Below are 16,216 nucleotides of genomic sequence, written 5' to 3' on the forward strand. Positions count from 1 at the left end.
CTGATTTTGATTTGTGTGAAAGCCTGTCTTCCTGACAGGCAAGTGGAGCTCTGGAGCTGCCTTGTGCCAGTGGGGTGGGGCATTTGTATGGCAGCTGGGCAAAAAGCAGATAGCTGGGGCTGGGGATGAGTAAGAGGCTGAAGGAGGAGAATCAGAATTGAGGCAAAAAGTAGATCATAGAATCATAGAGTTGTTACAGTTGGAAGAGACCTCTAAGACCGAGTCCAAATGTCAGCCAGTACCACCAGATGTCATAGCACATCACCACCTCACTGCTGAAAGCCCATCAAGAGCTTTTTGTAATAAGCATAGTAGCAGAGGGAGTTTGGAAGGAAGAAACGAAACACTACATTATTACCACTGGGAGGTGGCTTGATTGAAGTGAAATTATCTGAATCACAAAATCTGCTTTCCATCATCTGACTGCAGATGTGACTGATGGGCTATGAAGTAGTATTTCTCAAAGAAAAGCAGTAATTTCAAGTTCAGTCCTTGCTGCAGTACAGTTAGCTGCTAATGGTGTGCAAAGAAAGAAAGGACAGGACAAGTATGCCTGCTCGTCTGACGCCTAGTTTAATGACATTATCAGCTGACAGCAAGAATTCACAGTTTGCTTATGTTTGTACTTTCATATCTATCAGTAATAGACTCTAATTGAATAACCCAAATAAAATAACATTTTGAATAGAAATTGCAGGACTCTGAGACTTGTTAATGCTTTTTAACTCAAGAGTCCCATCCTCGTCAAACTCAGAGCAGCAGTGGCCAGAGTCCTTACATGGACATTACATAGTAGGAAGGGGGAAATTACTCAAAGCTTTGAGAGGGGCCCAAGTTAGCAGTAAGATCAAATATTCCTGAGGTCTAAAAGGTAATCACTATGACTCTGACTTCTGGTCTTTTAGTTTTTGCACCAGCCCTTCTTTAAATGTCAAGTTTCTGTGTGTCATTTCTCTTACAGTCATTGTTACGATGAAGCATACTTAAAGAGTCAAGGTCAGTTGTGGCCAAAAACCATCTGTATGAATGATGAAGAGACACATGTTTTATCATTGTCTTTATGTCCAATGGGATCTGACAGGTGACAGAAGCCAGTGGAATGAGGTCAAGCAGAAGAAGAACAGAGATGGAGCAACAGAAAAACACATGTTATAGAACAGCATTTATCTTACCAGTATCAATCAGGGGTGGTACAGTAGACTCCATCCCAGCAAAATCAGACTGTAAGGAGAGATGAAGAGAAGATAAAATAGCAGTACTTCACATAACAATGGGCTTTTTCTTTTTGTCTGTGGGAGAAAGCTTGGAGGAAGTTGATGAAGCAGTGGATAGAGAGGTGACTAGCAGTCATTGGCATGTGCATATGAAGGAGAACCTGGGAAACGGGGCAGCCAAGATCCCAAAAATATTGTGCAGAAAACCTGCTAGAGGGATGACTAAATATTACATTAGATTATTCCAGATTTGTCCATGCTGCCAGAGACAATGAAGGATATGGGAGAGGTACAACTTGTTGGAAATGAGATGAAAAAAAACTGAATTTAGGCATCCACATTTGAAAGAGGAGCTAATGTGTTTAAAAGATGAGAAGATGGACTTGAGAACAGGACACTGTTTTATGTTTTTCTAAAATATTAACTTCAGAATTTATATTGCCCATGATATAGCTAAACATATGGGAAAGTGTTCATCTAAGAACAGTACACTTGAAAAATGTTCCAGCTCTGTAACCCAAAAATTGCCACTTTTTTCTTGTAGAGTTGTCATCACATTAACAGAATCTTTCACACAGTCCCTTTTTTATTTGAAGTACTGGATGTCAGTACCAGCGATATTTTGTGGGTTGTGCATCCACAGAATGACTGAAAATGCTTTGTGCTGCTTAGGATGAGGGCAATGGAGGACAGACGGCAGAAGAAATATTATGTCTCAGTCCTTGCACTTCCTGGATTTTACTTTGAATGAATGAGGATGGAATTCTTCCCCAAAGGAATGCCCAGCAGTCTTCAAACCTCAGAACAGCTTGTGTAGATTCCCTAGGCTCCTTTAGATTTCAGTGTTAACAATTTAGCGTGATATTAAAGACAATGTGCAGCTTTACATAGATTTTCATATCTTATTTCTTTTCTAACTTCACACTATGTGATCAGCAAAAAAAAAAATAAAATAGAAAGCTTATGTCTGTGTGTTGGTTCTACGCCATGATAAGAAAAATATCAGTCATAGCTTTCTTCAAAGTATCCATGTTTAACATATACCATTTTATTTCTAAAGCATCACATACCTGAGTGAAATCAACTCTGTGTCTCTTTGGGGAACAATTTATCTTTGGGAGTGTCAGGCATGTGTAATGTGAATGAATATATCCTTGCTCGTCATCCGTGTTCCCTTTATGCTTAATGGGAAGAAACGGGCATTTCCAGAATGTGATTTATCTGATCCCAAGGGATAAATACACTAAAATAGTTAAATGAACCGTGCTGCAAAAGAATGCTGTTTTCAGTGGTGGTAAATGTCTGTGCTGTACAAGACTACGGTGAGCTGAAATCCAACCAGCAGGCTTATATTTGGAGTTGTGTCTATAGGAATGGTTGTTCATTGGTTTCCTGACAAGGTGTTTATACTGTTCTCATACTGCAGCCTGTTGGTTTCATATTGTTTAAATACATTGGGACCAGTACATTCTCTGAAAGCCAAATACTTTATGAGTTCCATACTGAAAATTCAGTAGTTCCTTTGGATTTCTGTGAGTTTGCATTGATTATGAGGATCAGGTGCATAGAAGTGATGTTTGTACATGTATCAGTCACTGTGTGACTTAAATACTTGCTCTCTTCCAACAGGTATAAATCAAATGAGGATTATGTCTATGTCAGAGGTCGTGGCCGAGGAAAGTACATTTGTGAAGAATGTGGCATTCGCTGTAAAAAGCCAAGCATGCTCAAAAAACATATCCGCACTCACACTGATGTCCGGCCTTATGTATGCAAGCTGTGCAATTTTGCCTTCAAAACTAAAGGTACTTGACCTTTTTATTTGAGCTCTTGCCACTTCTGGAGCTATTTTACCCTCTGGGATCCAATCACCCATTGCAATCAAGGGGAGTATTTTCTTCAGGCTAAAATTGCTGTGTTTATATATACAGGACTGTATAAGAGAGTTTGTTCTCTTCTGTTCAGTTGATCCAGGGATTTTGTAAGACTCTGAGACTCTTTGGATAGCTTCATTAAGACCAAGAGGCTCTTGGATGGTCCTTCTGTCTGCAGAAAAAAATGTAGTAGCATAAGAGCCACCCTGAAAAATAATACTCTGCTAACATTGTTACATGGTGCAAATTTTAATTGCAGCAACACTTAAATGCTACCAGGAGACCATATTTCTTATGACATAATGTAGAAGCAGAGCATCAGCTGCTGAGGAATACATGCCTTCACAGGCTTTACAGTGGGTCAGTTTCAAGTTTATAAATAATATATGTCTTCTAGATGGGCCAGTCCATCCACTGTGGCATTAATTATGAATAGAGATCTGAGAGCTTCTGTTCACATGTATTTATCAGCACAGAAAAAAGCTTCCATTTGTCACCCTCTGGCCACAGATAATGGTATTCTTTGGAATTCAGATTCGTGATGCAACCATCTCCTTGAAAAAAAATCCTTTCCTTGGTATAATTTCTTTGTAGTACAGCCTAAATGAGCCTTACATTCTCAGTTTCTTAGCTTCCCTTTTGCAGACATAAGAATGGATTCTAGTCCCAGTGCAGTGAAACTTAACTCAAAGGGGGAGAAAGGAATCTGAAGGAAATTTCTCCCAAGATCCCCGTGCAGCTTTATGGTTGTTTTGAGGATTGAGAATTGTAATAGTTTCCATGACTCCAGCAGTTCTTCCTGTGCCAAAGATGGGAACAGCTGATGGATGGTAGTAGACCCATCAGCCTAATTTAAGATGGGAACATTCATGGGCATGTAGAGACAAAGACAAGGAGCTGCTTGTTTGTAGTCCCAGTAGACCATCTGGTGAGCTGCTCTCATATCGTTGCTTACATTTGACATTGCTGGAGGAATGGGTCTTGAGTAGGGACTTGAAGTACATGACAGGATTGTGGTTTTATAGCTGTGCTCAGAGAGGACATTCCAGGAAGAAGAGGTGGCGTGGAAAAAAAAAAAAAAAGAGAAATTGCTTGCTGTGGCTGGCATTTCTGACAAAGAATAAGAAACATGGGTGAGGTGGTTTGCTATTGCACAGAAAGAGCATGAGTAGCAAGAGACTAGGTTAGCCTTTGAAGTACACAAAGTGTTTAACTGATGCATTACTGATTACAAGCAGTTGTCAGCCTCATAACTACTGTTGCTACTTTGCTGAGAGCAGTAGGGGACAAACTTTCAGAAGTACTTAGGTTTTCAGTTTTTCTGAGCATTTAGCCATCCAGGAGCATCAATGGCCAAGTCAGATTTTTCATGCAGTGCATGGGATCAAGAAACTCCTAGTGAGAAGGGAATTATTTAAACTAGCTGGAGCTGAAAGTCAGAGAAGAAGAGTGTTGTGAGTTTCTAAGCACTCCTGCGCTATCCAGCAGAGGAGTGCAGTGTTCCTGACCCAAGATGGCATGTACCACAACACCATCTGGAGATGCTGGTTGGCGTCCTAGAAGCAGCATAAATGCATTTCCAAAGGGCTTTCCTTGAGCTAAGAGGCACCATGTCTTGGTAGTGGGTTGGGTTTGCTTGTGCTATGCTTTCCCTTTTGGGTGTTGCAAATGAGGCTGAAGTGGCAAATGGATTAGAGCGATATTCTCCAGCTTGTGCTTTGTGCTCAAGATTCTTTGTCATGAAATGTCTCTTGGGGCCAATCTCAACCCAGTTTTTTAATCTATGAAATAACAGACCAAGACAGGCGCTCCAGAAAGTCAATAGTCTAGTGTTAGATTGCTCCCTCAGGGGAATGGGAGATATGCTTTCAAATCTCTGCTGTGTCTGGTTTAGATCCGTACTCTAAATCTGGGAGCTGAACCTGAATACCCCCATCCCAGGTGGGTGCTGTAAGCACAGCTCCTCTCAGCTCAGAGACTGCAGCTAAATGGTACTAGACTTCTTGCACAGAAAGTCTCCTATAACTGTCTTTTTTTTTTTTTTTTTTTTTTTTTTGGTGGGGTATTTTTGCTTCCAAATGCTTCAAATACATGGAGCATTTGGAAACCATGTGCGAAGTAAATGGGAGAGCCTTTACCTGGAAAGTGTCCCTGTGTAAATGGGAGCATGAGCCCAGAATGGCTGCTGTGCTGTGGACTTACTCTGATGTCTAGGCAGTCTGTACATATTATGAACAGTGAGTCCAGGAACAGATAACATCCAAAAGTGAGTTTTGTAGGGGTGCCTAAATATCATGAGGAAAATTGGAGAGATGCCTATGTACCTCTCAGGCCCTGAGTTTATTTAATTTTTTATTTTCTAAAGATATAAAAACCCACTCTCATTAAAACAGGCTCTGAGACCAGTGGTCTTGATGAGTCAGCCCTGTCTGTTGTGGTGTTTTCTAAAGCTAAATCCCATTATCTGCAGCATAATGGAGTTAAGATACACCAAAATATTACTTGAAGAGTGATCTTTGTTGTTGTCCATTAATTACATTAATCTGATCTGTAGGAAACCTGACAAAACATATGAAGTCTAAAGCACACATGAAAAAATGCTTGGAGCTTGGAGTATCAATGACATCTGTAGATGATGCTGAAACTGAAGAAGCAGGTATGTCAAAATGGTTTAATTTAGTTGGAATGGCCTCATTCCAACAAAAGTACAGAAAGTATGGAGTCTGCAAATGACTCATTGCACTTTAGCACAGTGATGGGCATGGGAAAATGTATTATGGGTATTTGGGGCATTTTTTAATTGAGACAATGTTTTAACAAACAGGAAGTAAAAAAAAAAAAAGTCCTATCCAGTTGTCTGGGTTATACTTTTTTACATGAAGAGATGCTAGGAATAAAAGTGTGACCTGTTGTCATCTGTCTCATACGAGGTTCACAATAGTGAAGTTGCAAGGTAGTATAGGATGAATTTGCTTTCATACCTCAAGTATAGAATTTTAGGTATTATTTTGAAAAAAATATGGTGTTAGTCAATGAGGAATGGCTTTATGCAGCCATTCCAGATGAAGAGCATCCAGTCATGGCACTGAGTGTGCTGGGTGGGGAATGGTTGTGGCATGAGAGGTGCGATATATGCTAATCACTTGGGCTTGCTGTGGTTGTTTCAGAAAATATGGAGGACATGCAGCAGGAAGCAGAGAAGAGCAGCAGCCTGGCAGGGCTGTCAGCAGAGCACCAGTTTTCTGACGCGGAGGAATCGGATGGCGAGGATGGCGATGATAATGATGACGATGATGAAGATGAGGATGATTTTGATGATACTCAGGGAGACTCGACACCAAAAACCAGATCAAGGAGCACCAGCCCGCAGCCCCCTCGGTTCTCCTCCCTGTCAGTGAACTCGGCTGGGGCATCGCAGGGGGCTTCCCCAGAGGGCTCCCTTTCAGTGGGACACTCTTCCCTCATCAGTTACTTGGTCACCTTACCTAGCATTCAGGTTACTCAGCTTATAACACCAAGCGACTCCTGTGATGACACACAAATGACAGAATATCAGAGGTTTTTCCAGAGTAAGAGTACGGATTCAGAGCCTGATAAAGACAGATTGGACATACCCAGCAGCATGGATGAGGATTACACGCTTTCGTTAGATCCCAGTTCTTCTCCGAGGGACCTCTCACCTTCCAGTCGACAATCGTCACCTGGCTACGATTCTTCACCCTACAGAGATAACTCACCAAAGAGGTATTTAATGCCAAAAGGGGATTTGTCACCCAGAAGACATCTGTCACCCCGACGAGATATTTCACCCATGAGGCACCTTTCCCCGCGGAAGGAGGCTGTGCTGAGGAGGGAGTTATCACCAAGACGGGACGTGTCACCAAGACGTCACCTATCGCCAAGGAGACCAATGTCACCAGGGAAAGATGTGTCTGTTCGAAGAGATTTGTCTCCCAGGCGAGAGAGGCGATATATGGCCTCCGTTAGAGCGGCATCTCCCCGGAGGGGCTTGTACCATAATCCAGCATTGTCCATGGGTCAATATTTACAGTCTGAATCTATTCCAGTGGGACATTCAGTAAGTATGAAAGAATATTTTCATTCCTCTAGTCGAAAACTGTGCTCTTATTGAATTTGAGCATTTCAAAAATCTTTGCAGCTTTGTAGAAGAAGGCATAAACTTTGAGTCTTGGTGGGAAGTCCTGGAACAAATGCAAGAAATTTGGAATAGACAAGAGACCAAGTCAGGATGTTGATTCATTTAGATGCACTAGAGTCAGCCTAAGGGGCAAGTGTTCACTTGGTAGAACCCTGAGTAGCTCCATGAACTTCAATGAAATTAGGCTGGTTTGCATTTTCTGCCTCCATATTCATTACATATACATACATACAAACATACATATATATATATATTTTTATATATATATATACATATATATATGTGTGTGTGTGTGTGTGTGTGTGTGTGTGTGTATAATTTTTAAATGGTCCAGAAAGCTTACATGGTTTGTGAGGCTTGCTTCTGCACTGTAAAAAATCTTGTACTTCCTGGACTCTCAGGTAAGATCCAGCCAAAATCAAGGCTTAAAGCCCTCTTCTTGTGGTATGGTGCCCATCACTGAGTATTGTTTAATGGAATAAAAATCCTAAGATAATGGAACTTCTTAGAAAAGCAGAGTGCACACTGAAATCATGATCTGTGTCTGTATTTTAAACGATATTATTGTGTGAGAGGAGCAGGCAGCTGTGTGCCCCACAGAAAGTGCCGCAACTGTTTGGGTGGAAATATGCAAAATTTGCGCAGCTGCTGTCTGTGCTCTTCCCTTTTGGTAAATCAGTTCTCAGAAACTGATTGGCACTTTTGACCAACCCTAGCATTCACAACGCACTCCCTCCACAAATAGGTTACATCTTCAGAGGTAAGGAATGGCCTTGCGAGGAGTGAATTTACTTACTTATTTACTATGCTTTCCTCGCCATGTTGCTGTTGTGGCTGCCCTCTCACTGCGTGCCTGTGTGTAGGTTCAACCTGGGCACGCTGTGACAGTCTCAGGTTACCTCAGAGCTCCTTGCTCCCTGCTCTTCTTCTGGCTGGCCTCTTCTATCTGCTTCCCCATTCCCAGTCTTCTTGGCTCTCCATGTAGTCTTTGCAGTGTACCTCTGTGGAGGAGTGTGGAGGATAAGAATTGAACCCTGAGCTCATACAGTCAGCATTTCTCAGCTCTGGTGTGATTTTCTCTGTAGAGTCAGGCTGATGTGTTATCTGCTCCCAGGAATGGAGTGAGGGATGCACCTGGGCAAAGATGGTTGTAGCAGGGGTGGACCAAAAAAAGCTGAGATGCTGCCAGCCTGGCAGATCCAAAAGTGATTTCCCAGAATTTCAGGGATATAAGGGAAAGCTGCAACTTGAGTGGCTGTATTTATAGGAGAGAGCAACACAGGTGCTTCTCCTACATTTTAGACATTGCCCCATGACCTAGTAAGTCATGGAGAGGGGTGACGGATTGATTAAATGGTCCTTGAGAAAGGGCATGCTGAAACCCTGCTGCACTCTGACAGGCCCGATTGCTGCACAGCTGAGAGAGGATACAAATCCCACCAGCAGTTCCACTGACTACGTGAGGAAGCACAAGTGGGTGAAGAGTCACCAGTTTAACTAGTCATGATGTCTTAGTATCAAATGAATGGGATCATATGGGAATTCTACAGCTGACATTGTGCAGGGTGCCCCAGTCCCTCATGCCCCACACTGGCATCCTGTAGTAAAGATTTTAGATGTGTAATGATGCTAGCAAAAGCAGTAATCCTTGAGAACCTGACAGTTCTTGCTGTAATATTTTTCTTATGCATTATGCACACCTTTCAGCAAGGCATTTAGCACATTGTAAGGACTCTTTTAGCACTTCTCACTCCTTCTTTTGAAAAGTCCACCACGCCAGATGGACTTCTAATGCTTACCATGTTATTGAGGTAGAGTCAGGCATGTGGCAGTGAAAAACACAATGTAAAAGATCAGTTGTCTTACAGAAAGCATCAGTAACTTGATGGCATGTTGAGTGTTTGAGAGAGAGGGCCAGACCTCAGTAGAGTCACTACAACCTGAATACAGGAGGCATCACTGGAAGCTGAGCCCAGGCAAACTTAAATGAAAAAAAATGACAAGTGAGGATGGTTGCCCATTGCAACAAATGACTGCAAGGAAGGAAAGATGCGTTCCTTGTCTCTTGATGCCTTTCTGGAAAATGTACTTTAGCCAAACATTAGACAAGCTTAAGTGAAACACAAGTTGTTATACTCAGCATGTGGGAAGACAAATAGCACCTGAGCTTGCTATAAATGAAAGCTGTCAGAGAAGAAAAAAGAATAAAGGTTGTTTTTCACTTTTTAGATTAGTGAAATCCAGCAAACCAGAGCATCATTAGCAGATGCATTGGTGATGCTCATGCCAGCTTACAATCCTTAAAGTACTTTAAGAGCTGCATTGGGTTATCAGTCCTTGCAGGAGTAAGGGCAGTTCTGTGCTTCTAGTGTCTGCAGTTCTCAGAAGAGGCCAGTTTTTCTTTCTCCTAAACTGAAAATGATGTATTTGCTTTAGTCTCTTTGGCCAGTGCTGGTCTAGTTGCTCTTCATCTTGCTTCCTGTTGAATGTCCATGCACTTTGATGGTCTTGTGCAAAAGGCTTGCAAAGTGCTCAGGCATTGAAAGCACACATAGAAAGCAGTTAAAATAATTTGTTTGGGAAGTGGAAAAGAGCATGGTGAAAGTAAATATTTTCTAGATTGTATAAAAATACAGGAAAATACACACTTTTTTTCCTCCTTTGGCAAGAAATAGCAGCATACACTCTTCCAACAGAATACTCTATCTAAAGTAGCCTAAGTCTGTAGTGTGTGCTGGGTCACACTTGGCTTTGACTAGTTAAGTTAGTGTCTTTAAAATTAATGCCAGGTATCTTCTGCTCTCTGAATACATTCGGGATCATCTCTTCTGTCAATGGCAGAGGTTTCTTTCCTTACTGAGGAGGCTGATGCCATTATCAAAGGGCTCAGATTCTTCTTCCAAGTCATCTGCCAGTTCTGAGAGAAAGAGAAGGAATAGGAAGGCTTCATTTCTTTGCCCTGAGTGAATCTCCTCTAGCATTTTAGTTTGGATGAGGCATATATCTCTGTTGTCACATTTTTTGTGTTTTGACTCACTTTTTCAGCTCAGTCTTGGAGCAAGTGGCCTGGATTGTTGTCAGATGGAATTAAACTGAAAATGTGCACCAGGAGGGCAGCAGGTGCCCTTGAACTGTGAGAGGCCATCCAAGTGACTGCAAAGAGGCCACATAGGGCTAATCTGAAGCAGCCTTCCCTTCCAATGGGGTATGGGATCCAGCACAAACAGTTTTCACTCTATTCCTGCTTGTCCCAACCCTTAGTACACCCTGCTACTTCCTAGTGCAGACCAGAATCTTTGCCTCTTCTTCCAGTGCCAGGATAGACACAAAGAGACCAAGAAGGTGCCTTGCTGTGAGTGGTACAGACTTGTGTCTCACAACTATTTTAGCTTCTAGGCAGTAGTGGATTTTGCTTCTGTTGTCATCTTGTTGCTCATCTAATTAATTTTGAAGTCTGAAGCCTGTCTTGGTATATTCAGAAGGGCTGAAGGGAATTGGGCACCTCTATGACCACTTGAAAGTTGATGGGACTTAAGGTCCTTTGATCATCCCAAACATGGATTAAATCACTTTCCAAACACACACTACTTTATCATCTTGAGTGATGCGCATTCTTGTACAGAGAGCCAGAAACTTCTGAGTTCCAGGTAAAGTGTAAATAGGTTCACTGGTGCATCTGGGCTACTGTGGTGCATTCTGTGTTGGGCTGCAAATTGAGCTGATCCTGAAAGTGAGGGCCACACAGAGTTACAGTCACTTTGTTGGGCATCATGTCTTTCAGGAGGCACATTGGTTACTGATTTCAGTATAGAAAGAACAGAGCTCCAACAGGAGCTCCAACAGGAGCTCTGTTACTGATTTTCACTATAGAGTTCAGTGTTTTCTGGTTTTTAACTTTTAAAAAACCTCAAGTGCATTATGACTTGCTAATCAAAGAGACTGTTTTCCACCCAACATGTTTTTGCAAGCTGTGGTCTGGGGCTGCCCAGAGGATGTCTGTGAAGGGTGTTTGGCTTTGAAATGTGATCTTCCTCTTAATCTCGCACAGCCTGATTTGAGTGATGTAGCAGGTACAGGGTAAACCCTATCTCATCCCTGAGGCATTCCGGGGGACTTGTGAATCTGGATATGGCTTTGCTCAGGGGTGTGATGTGGCAGTCTAGCTTTGTGACCAGGTCAGAGCATTTAGTGAAGAGCTGCTACATAATACTGTTGCTTGGGAAATTATATGTTACCTGGAGTTGAAGAGAAATATGCTAAACTGGCACAAATGAAAATTAATAGGAAACACACTGGATTCCTATCACCTGATGAAGAGCTCAGCTCACAGCACTGGCAGCAAACCATTCTGACTGCACTGCAAAAAGGTGCTGTGGCTTCCTGCTCTGTGCTCTGTGATCTAATACTTGCCCTGTCAACTGCAGAAAGTCTTTAGATTTTCAGGATGCTTGTTGAAAAAAGACAGTCTTTCTCTGTGAATGTGTGTGTCTGCTTGAAGGAATGAAAATGCTAGATATTGGTAAAGGAAATAAAAGCTGGGTAAGAGGTAGGAACACTTACTAGCGATTGTAACCATTCATGTTTTCTGTTTCCAAACTCACCTGCCAGGGCTAGAGAAAAATAAGCCAGGCTTGGAAGGTATCCAGTGACATGCACACACTATCGCTGTCAGTGTTAAAATTGGGCATACAAGACATATATTGGATGATGCTGTGGATCTTGAAGCACACAGCAGTTTCTGTCATGTTAGCCACCTCTATCCAGCAAGGAGAGACTCGTGCTCTATTCCCTTATGAAACTCTGTCAGGGTAAAACATGAAGCCAATGTCTTTCTCAATTAGAGATTTGTGTGTGACTGGGTTTATTCTTTGATGAGTTTTACTCTTTTTTTTGCTCAATTTCCCTTAGCCCAAGTTCACATCAGATGTAATAGTAAGAAATGTCATGGTGTAGGAAATGTCCAAAAGGACAAAATGACTGAGAAACTGGTTGACAGACCAAAGATGGAAAAAAATAGGGGGCAAGCAGCTGTACAGAGGTGAAGTTAGTGACAGGAAGGACTGACAGGGTAGGTGAACTGTCTTGTGGCTTGGCAGTTGCAGTTTATTTTGTATAGTTTTCCCCATTCAGCGATATAATGTGCTGCCACTGTGGTTTCTTATGACAGTTTCTCTTTTATGAGACTCAAGTGTCTCACTTTCTGAATAGGAAAATTCCCAACATAGATTAGTCTCTGAATAATATCTCTGAAGTTTGACTCTGATGATTATGGGTCACCCTTTCCTGTCTCGACATTGATTTATATTAAACAGGACAAAGCATCTGAGCACAGTGAGATTGAGCCCTTGGGTAGAACAGAAACTGAATCTTTAATTGCCCTCTAAACCAGCTCCCTAGGATGGGATCAAGAGGTTGCTTAATGCCTTGAGAGCTAGGATTTCCCAGCACTGAAGCGCTGCCACTTCAATGCATTGGCATTTAGCAGCACAGTCCTGGGGCTGCCACACCAAGGCTGTGGTAGCATTACAGCTCTGGGGCAATCGATCCATGTTTGGTCAATTTACAGAGCAGAGATGAGCGTTTTCATTCATTTAATTTCATCTGAGAGTCCCTGAGAGCTGTGTGGCCAAATCCCACATATAATTATGAAAATGTCATCCTGCACTTCTGTCATCATTACTCCTCTGGTCAGCAAGAAATGATACTTAATCATCAGATGGCAAACAAATTTTAAAACTTAGGAATGAAAATAAAAAGGAACCCTAAAGCCCAGGGCATATTTAATACTGAGTGGAGATGGAATTATTTATTCTTTCAAGGCAAGAACTAATGGGAAGGCAGTGAAAATGTCAATATTGTGAGATTGGCTTTTATTAGCCGTCACAAAATCCTCCATTCTTCTCAATCCCATTATGAGTGGGTGAGTCTCCCTGGGACAGAATCATCACTTCTGCTCACAGCTGATGCCTGTGCTTTTGTTATTATTTATTGTTTACACTGCAGATAAGCCAGAGGGATGCTCCATTATCTCAATGACTAAAAAAATTTGTGTCTTCATCACACAGAGACACTTGAACTTGCATGGAAATACCCATCTGCGCTTTCACCAAGGATTGGGTAAAGCTCTCAGGCAGCAAGTGTCTTCTGTGGGGTTCAAGAGCAGATTTTTCAGAAGGCAGTGAATACATGCATGTCATAGATATTCCCTGTTACACCAAGCAGTGGTGCTGAGCAGGGGATGTTCAGGCGTGTACTTCTCTGCAATAAAGTTTAAATACCAGCATAATTTTCCAAAAGAGAGGGTAAGATGGATCTCCTGGCCAAACTTCTCCTGGGGAATGAAAATCTATCTACCCCAAATTCTGTTCAAAGTTTCAGTTGAATATAATACCCTCCACTTCCTGACCTAAATTGCTGCATTGTGTTGCTGAACTCTCTTAACTAGCCACTGCCTTTCACCTCAGAGACATGAGCCCTGTAGGGCTGAGCTAAGCAAAACCTCCTCTGTTGTTGGATATGCAATTAGTGGAGTTTTCCAAATGCTTTGGGATCCATCTGGATGAAAGGTTCTTCGTGAATGGGAGGTTGTGTTAGACAGGAAAGCAGATAGGTGGTTTGGCAGCCAGACAAGAATTCTGATAGTAGCAGTGCTGACATCTCTTTTTTTTTCTTCTGGTTACAGAGGAGGGGGTTGTCTCAGGCACCTTATTTCAACATATATGGAGAAAAAGGAGGCATGGAGCACCGCAGGTCTAGCCTGTTCCCTGAAGGTCCGAGCGACTACGTCTTCAGTCATCTTCCACTACACTCCCAGCAACAGATCCGAGCGCCTATCCCCATGATGCCTATTGGGGGTATCCAGATGGTCCATTCAGTCCCCGTGGCCCTTTCAGGTTTACATTCTCCGTCCGCTCTGGCCCTGCAGAGGGAGGTCTCTGAGGAGAAGCAAAGAGGAACTGCGGAAGCCCTCGCGAAAGAGCCGTATAGCATTTCTAAGCACCATGAGAAACGTACCTCTCCGCACAGCTTGCACCCCGCTGCTCCCCCCAGCGCCCCCTCCTCGCCGCTGCTGTTGCTGGCTCAGAGCACATCCGAGGACAGTGTCGTGGCTACCGAGAGGGAGCAGGAGGAGAACATACAGACTTGTACAAAAGCCATAGCCTCTCTGCGAATCGCCACAGAAGAAGCCGTTCTGCACGGGGCGGAGCAGCTGCAGAGGCCTTCTGAGCCTCACCAGAAACCCTTAGAAAGTGCACATTTTAGCATTAAACACTTTAGTGGATCTGAGCCGGGCCAGCCCTGTGCCTCAGCCACCCATCCTGACTTGCACGGTGGTGAACAGGACAGTTTTGGTACATCACAGACTGCGCCAGCCCATCCCACCTTTTACAGCAAGAGCTTTGTGGATGTCCAGCAGCTGGGCTTTCACAGCAGGAGCGACCCCCCATCAAGCACACAGGAAAGGAAAGATCCGTCATCTGAGAAGAGCAAGCCGCATTGATCTGAGATGCATGGAGACTTTCACCCATACATTTACCCCACTTTTTTTTTTTTTCTAGAGATAGAAAAAGTATTCAAATTTACAGCATGCCTGTTCTAAGTTACAGTAGTTTGCTATTATATATACTTTTGTTATATCAAAAGAATTAGATAAAGTAACAAGTCATCATGAGCCTGACCAAAACTAAATTTGAAATTCTTATTGGGTCTGGTACTTTTAAATTGTACAGATGTTTGTGCCTTTTCTTTACTTTGCTTATATTCTTATAAGCATTTTTTTAGCAGTAATTTGTACATATTTTAGAATTTGTGTATCTGCTTTGTAATAAATGTAATTTCTTTCCTTTTTTGGACACTTGGATCTAAATGATGTAAAACAGAACAGCATCAATATATGTGAGGTTGCACTAAAACATATTTTTATATGATTAAAACTGAACAGCTTTTATGTACAGCTCTGATTCTGTAATACTAATATTTATTTACTTTGTTTCATAAATTGTAAATTTTTTTCTTAATGTTGTGGATTGCTTTTCTATGTGAAGCATGGGATTTACTGTTGCGTAATTAGAACAAAATGTATATTGTAAAACAAGATATTTAAACTAGAGTATCTTATATTATTCTGCACTTATGCATTAGTTAAAAAAAAAGATAAAAGATGTATCAGTCAGTTCTTAACTCTTGTAATTTTTTTTGTCTCTTGTTTGCCGGATTGACTATAACTTAAGTGCTGATTGTGATTTTAAACTGATAGTACCGTAAAGCATTAAAGTAAAACAATGTGCTATTGTGAGTTTTTTCAAAGCTTTATAAAACAGTTATAAATATATTAAAAGTATTTGGTCTTATGTGAACATGTTGATCTATATACTCCTTAAAAAGCTATGGGAAAACATTCCACCCCATGTAAATACGTGCATCACTGGTGCCATCTGTGTAGCTCACCGGGACCAGCAGGATTTGCTATGCTGGTGCTTCCAGGAACGGGACCGGGGCACTGCTGACTGCCAGAGGGCAGAGTCCAGCAGCGTCCTGACCTGTGACCTGGCCTCCAGCAGCAGGGTGGCAAGGCCCCTACGGCCGCTTGGGGCTGGGCGGGGAGCTGGCCTGCTGGCTGGACACACGGCGCCCTGCCGAGCCTGGCAGTCCCCTGCTCCTGAGGGCTGACCAAGGGGCTGTAGGTGTCATGAAGAAATGCCCTGGAGTGTCAAAGAGGGGTTTGGAGAGGAGAAAAAGGTGTTTCCTTGCACTTGAACTCCACAGCTGGCCACTCCCTACTGCAATACCTGTGCCAGCTTCGGGGGAGGCTCCCGTTCTGTCCTGTTCCGTCCTGTCCTGTGGATGGAGGTGTGTGGCCCTGCCAGCAAGGCAGAGAGCACCGCCACCCTGGCCTCTTCTGAAATTGGGTTTCATGGGCAAGAAAGTCACAGTCTTCCAGTGTAGGGTCTCCACCTGGGCAAGGTTTG

The 16,216-nt window shown here is 42.6% G+C and overlaps 1 protein-coding gene across 18 annotated transcripts in view; it reads left to right on the forward strand.

Annotated features, from left to right (window-relative positions):
- HIVEP2 (HIVEP zinc finger 2) overlaps positions 1-15,598 on the forward strand; it is a 136,475-nt gene extending 120,877 nt beyond the window's left edge. For 17 of the 18 annotated variants that reach the window (XM_038132892.1, XM_038132888.1, XM_038132889.1 and 14 more), the window contains 4 exons: positions 2,844-3,019; positions 5,643-5,744; positions 6,256-7,166; positions 13,930-14,748. In XM_038132892.1, coding sequence (XP_037988820.1) covers positions 2,844-3,019; positions 5,643-5,744; positions 6,256-7,166; positions 13,930-14,748 — 2,008 coding nt within the window. Of the gene's footprint in view, positions 1-2,843; positions 3,020-5,642; positions 5,745-6,255; positions 7,167-13,929 lie in introns of all 18 variants that reach the window. The other variant, XM_038132893.1, reaches the window with a different exon arrangement.
- Positions 15,599-16,216: the final 618 nt, after the last annotated feature.

Source organism: Motacilla alba, chromosome 3, assembly GCF_015832195.1.
Source record: "Motacilla alba alba isolate MOTALB_02 chromosome 3, Motacilla_alba_V1.0_pri, whole genome shotgun sequence".
Taxonomy (NCBI): Eukaryota; Metazoa; Chordata; class Aves; order Passeriformes; family Motacillidae; genus Motacilla; species Motacilla alba.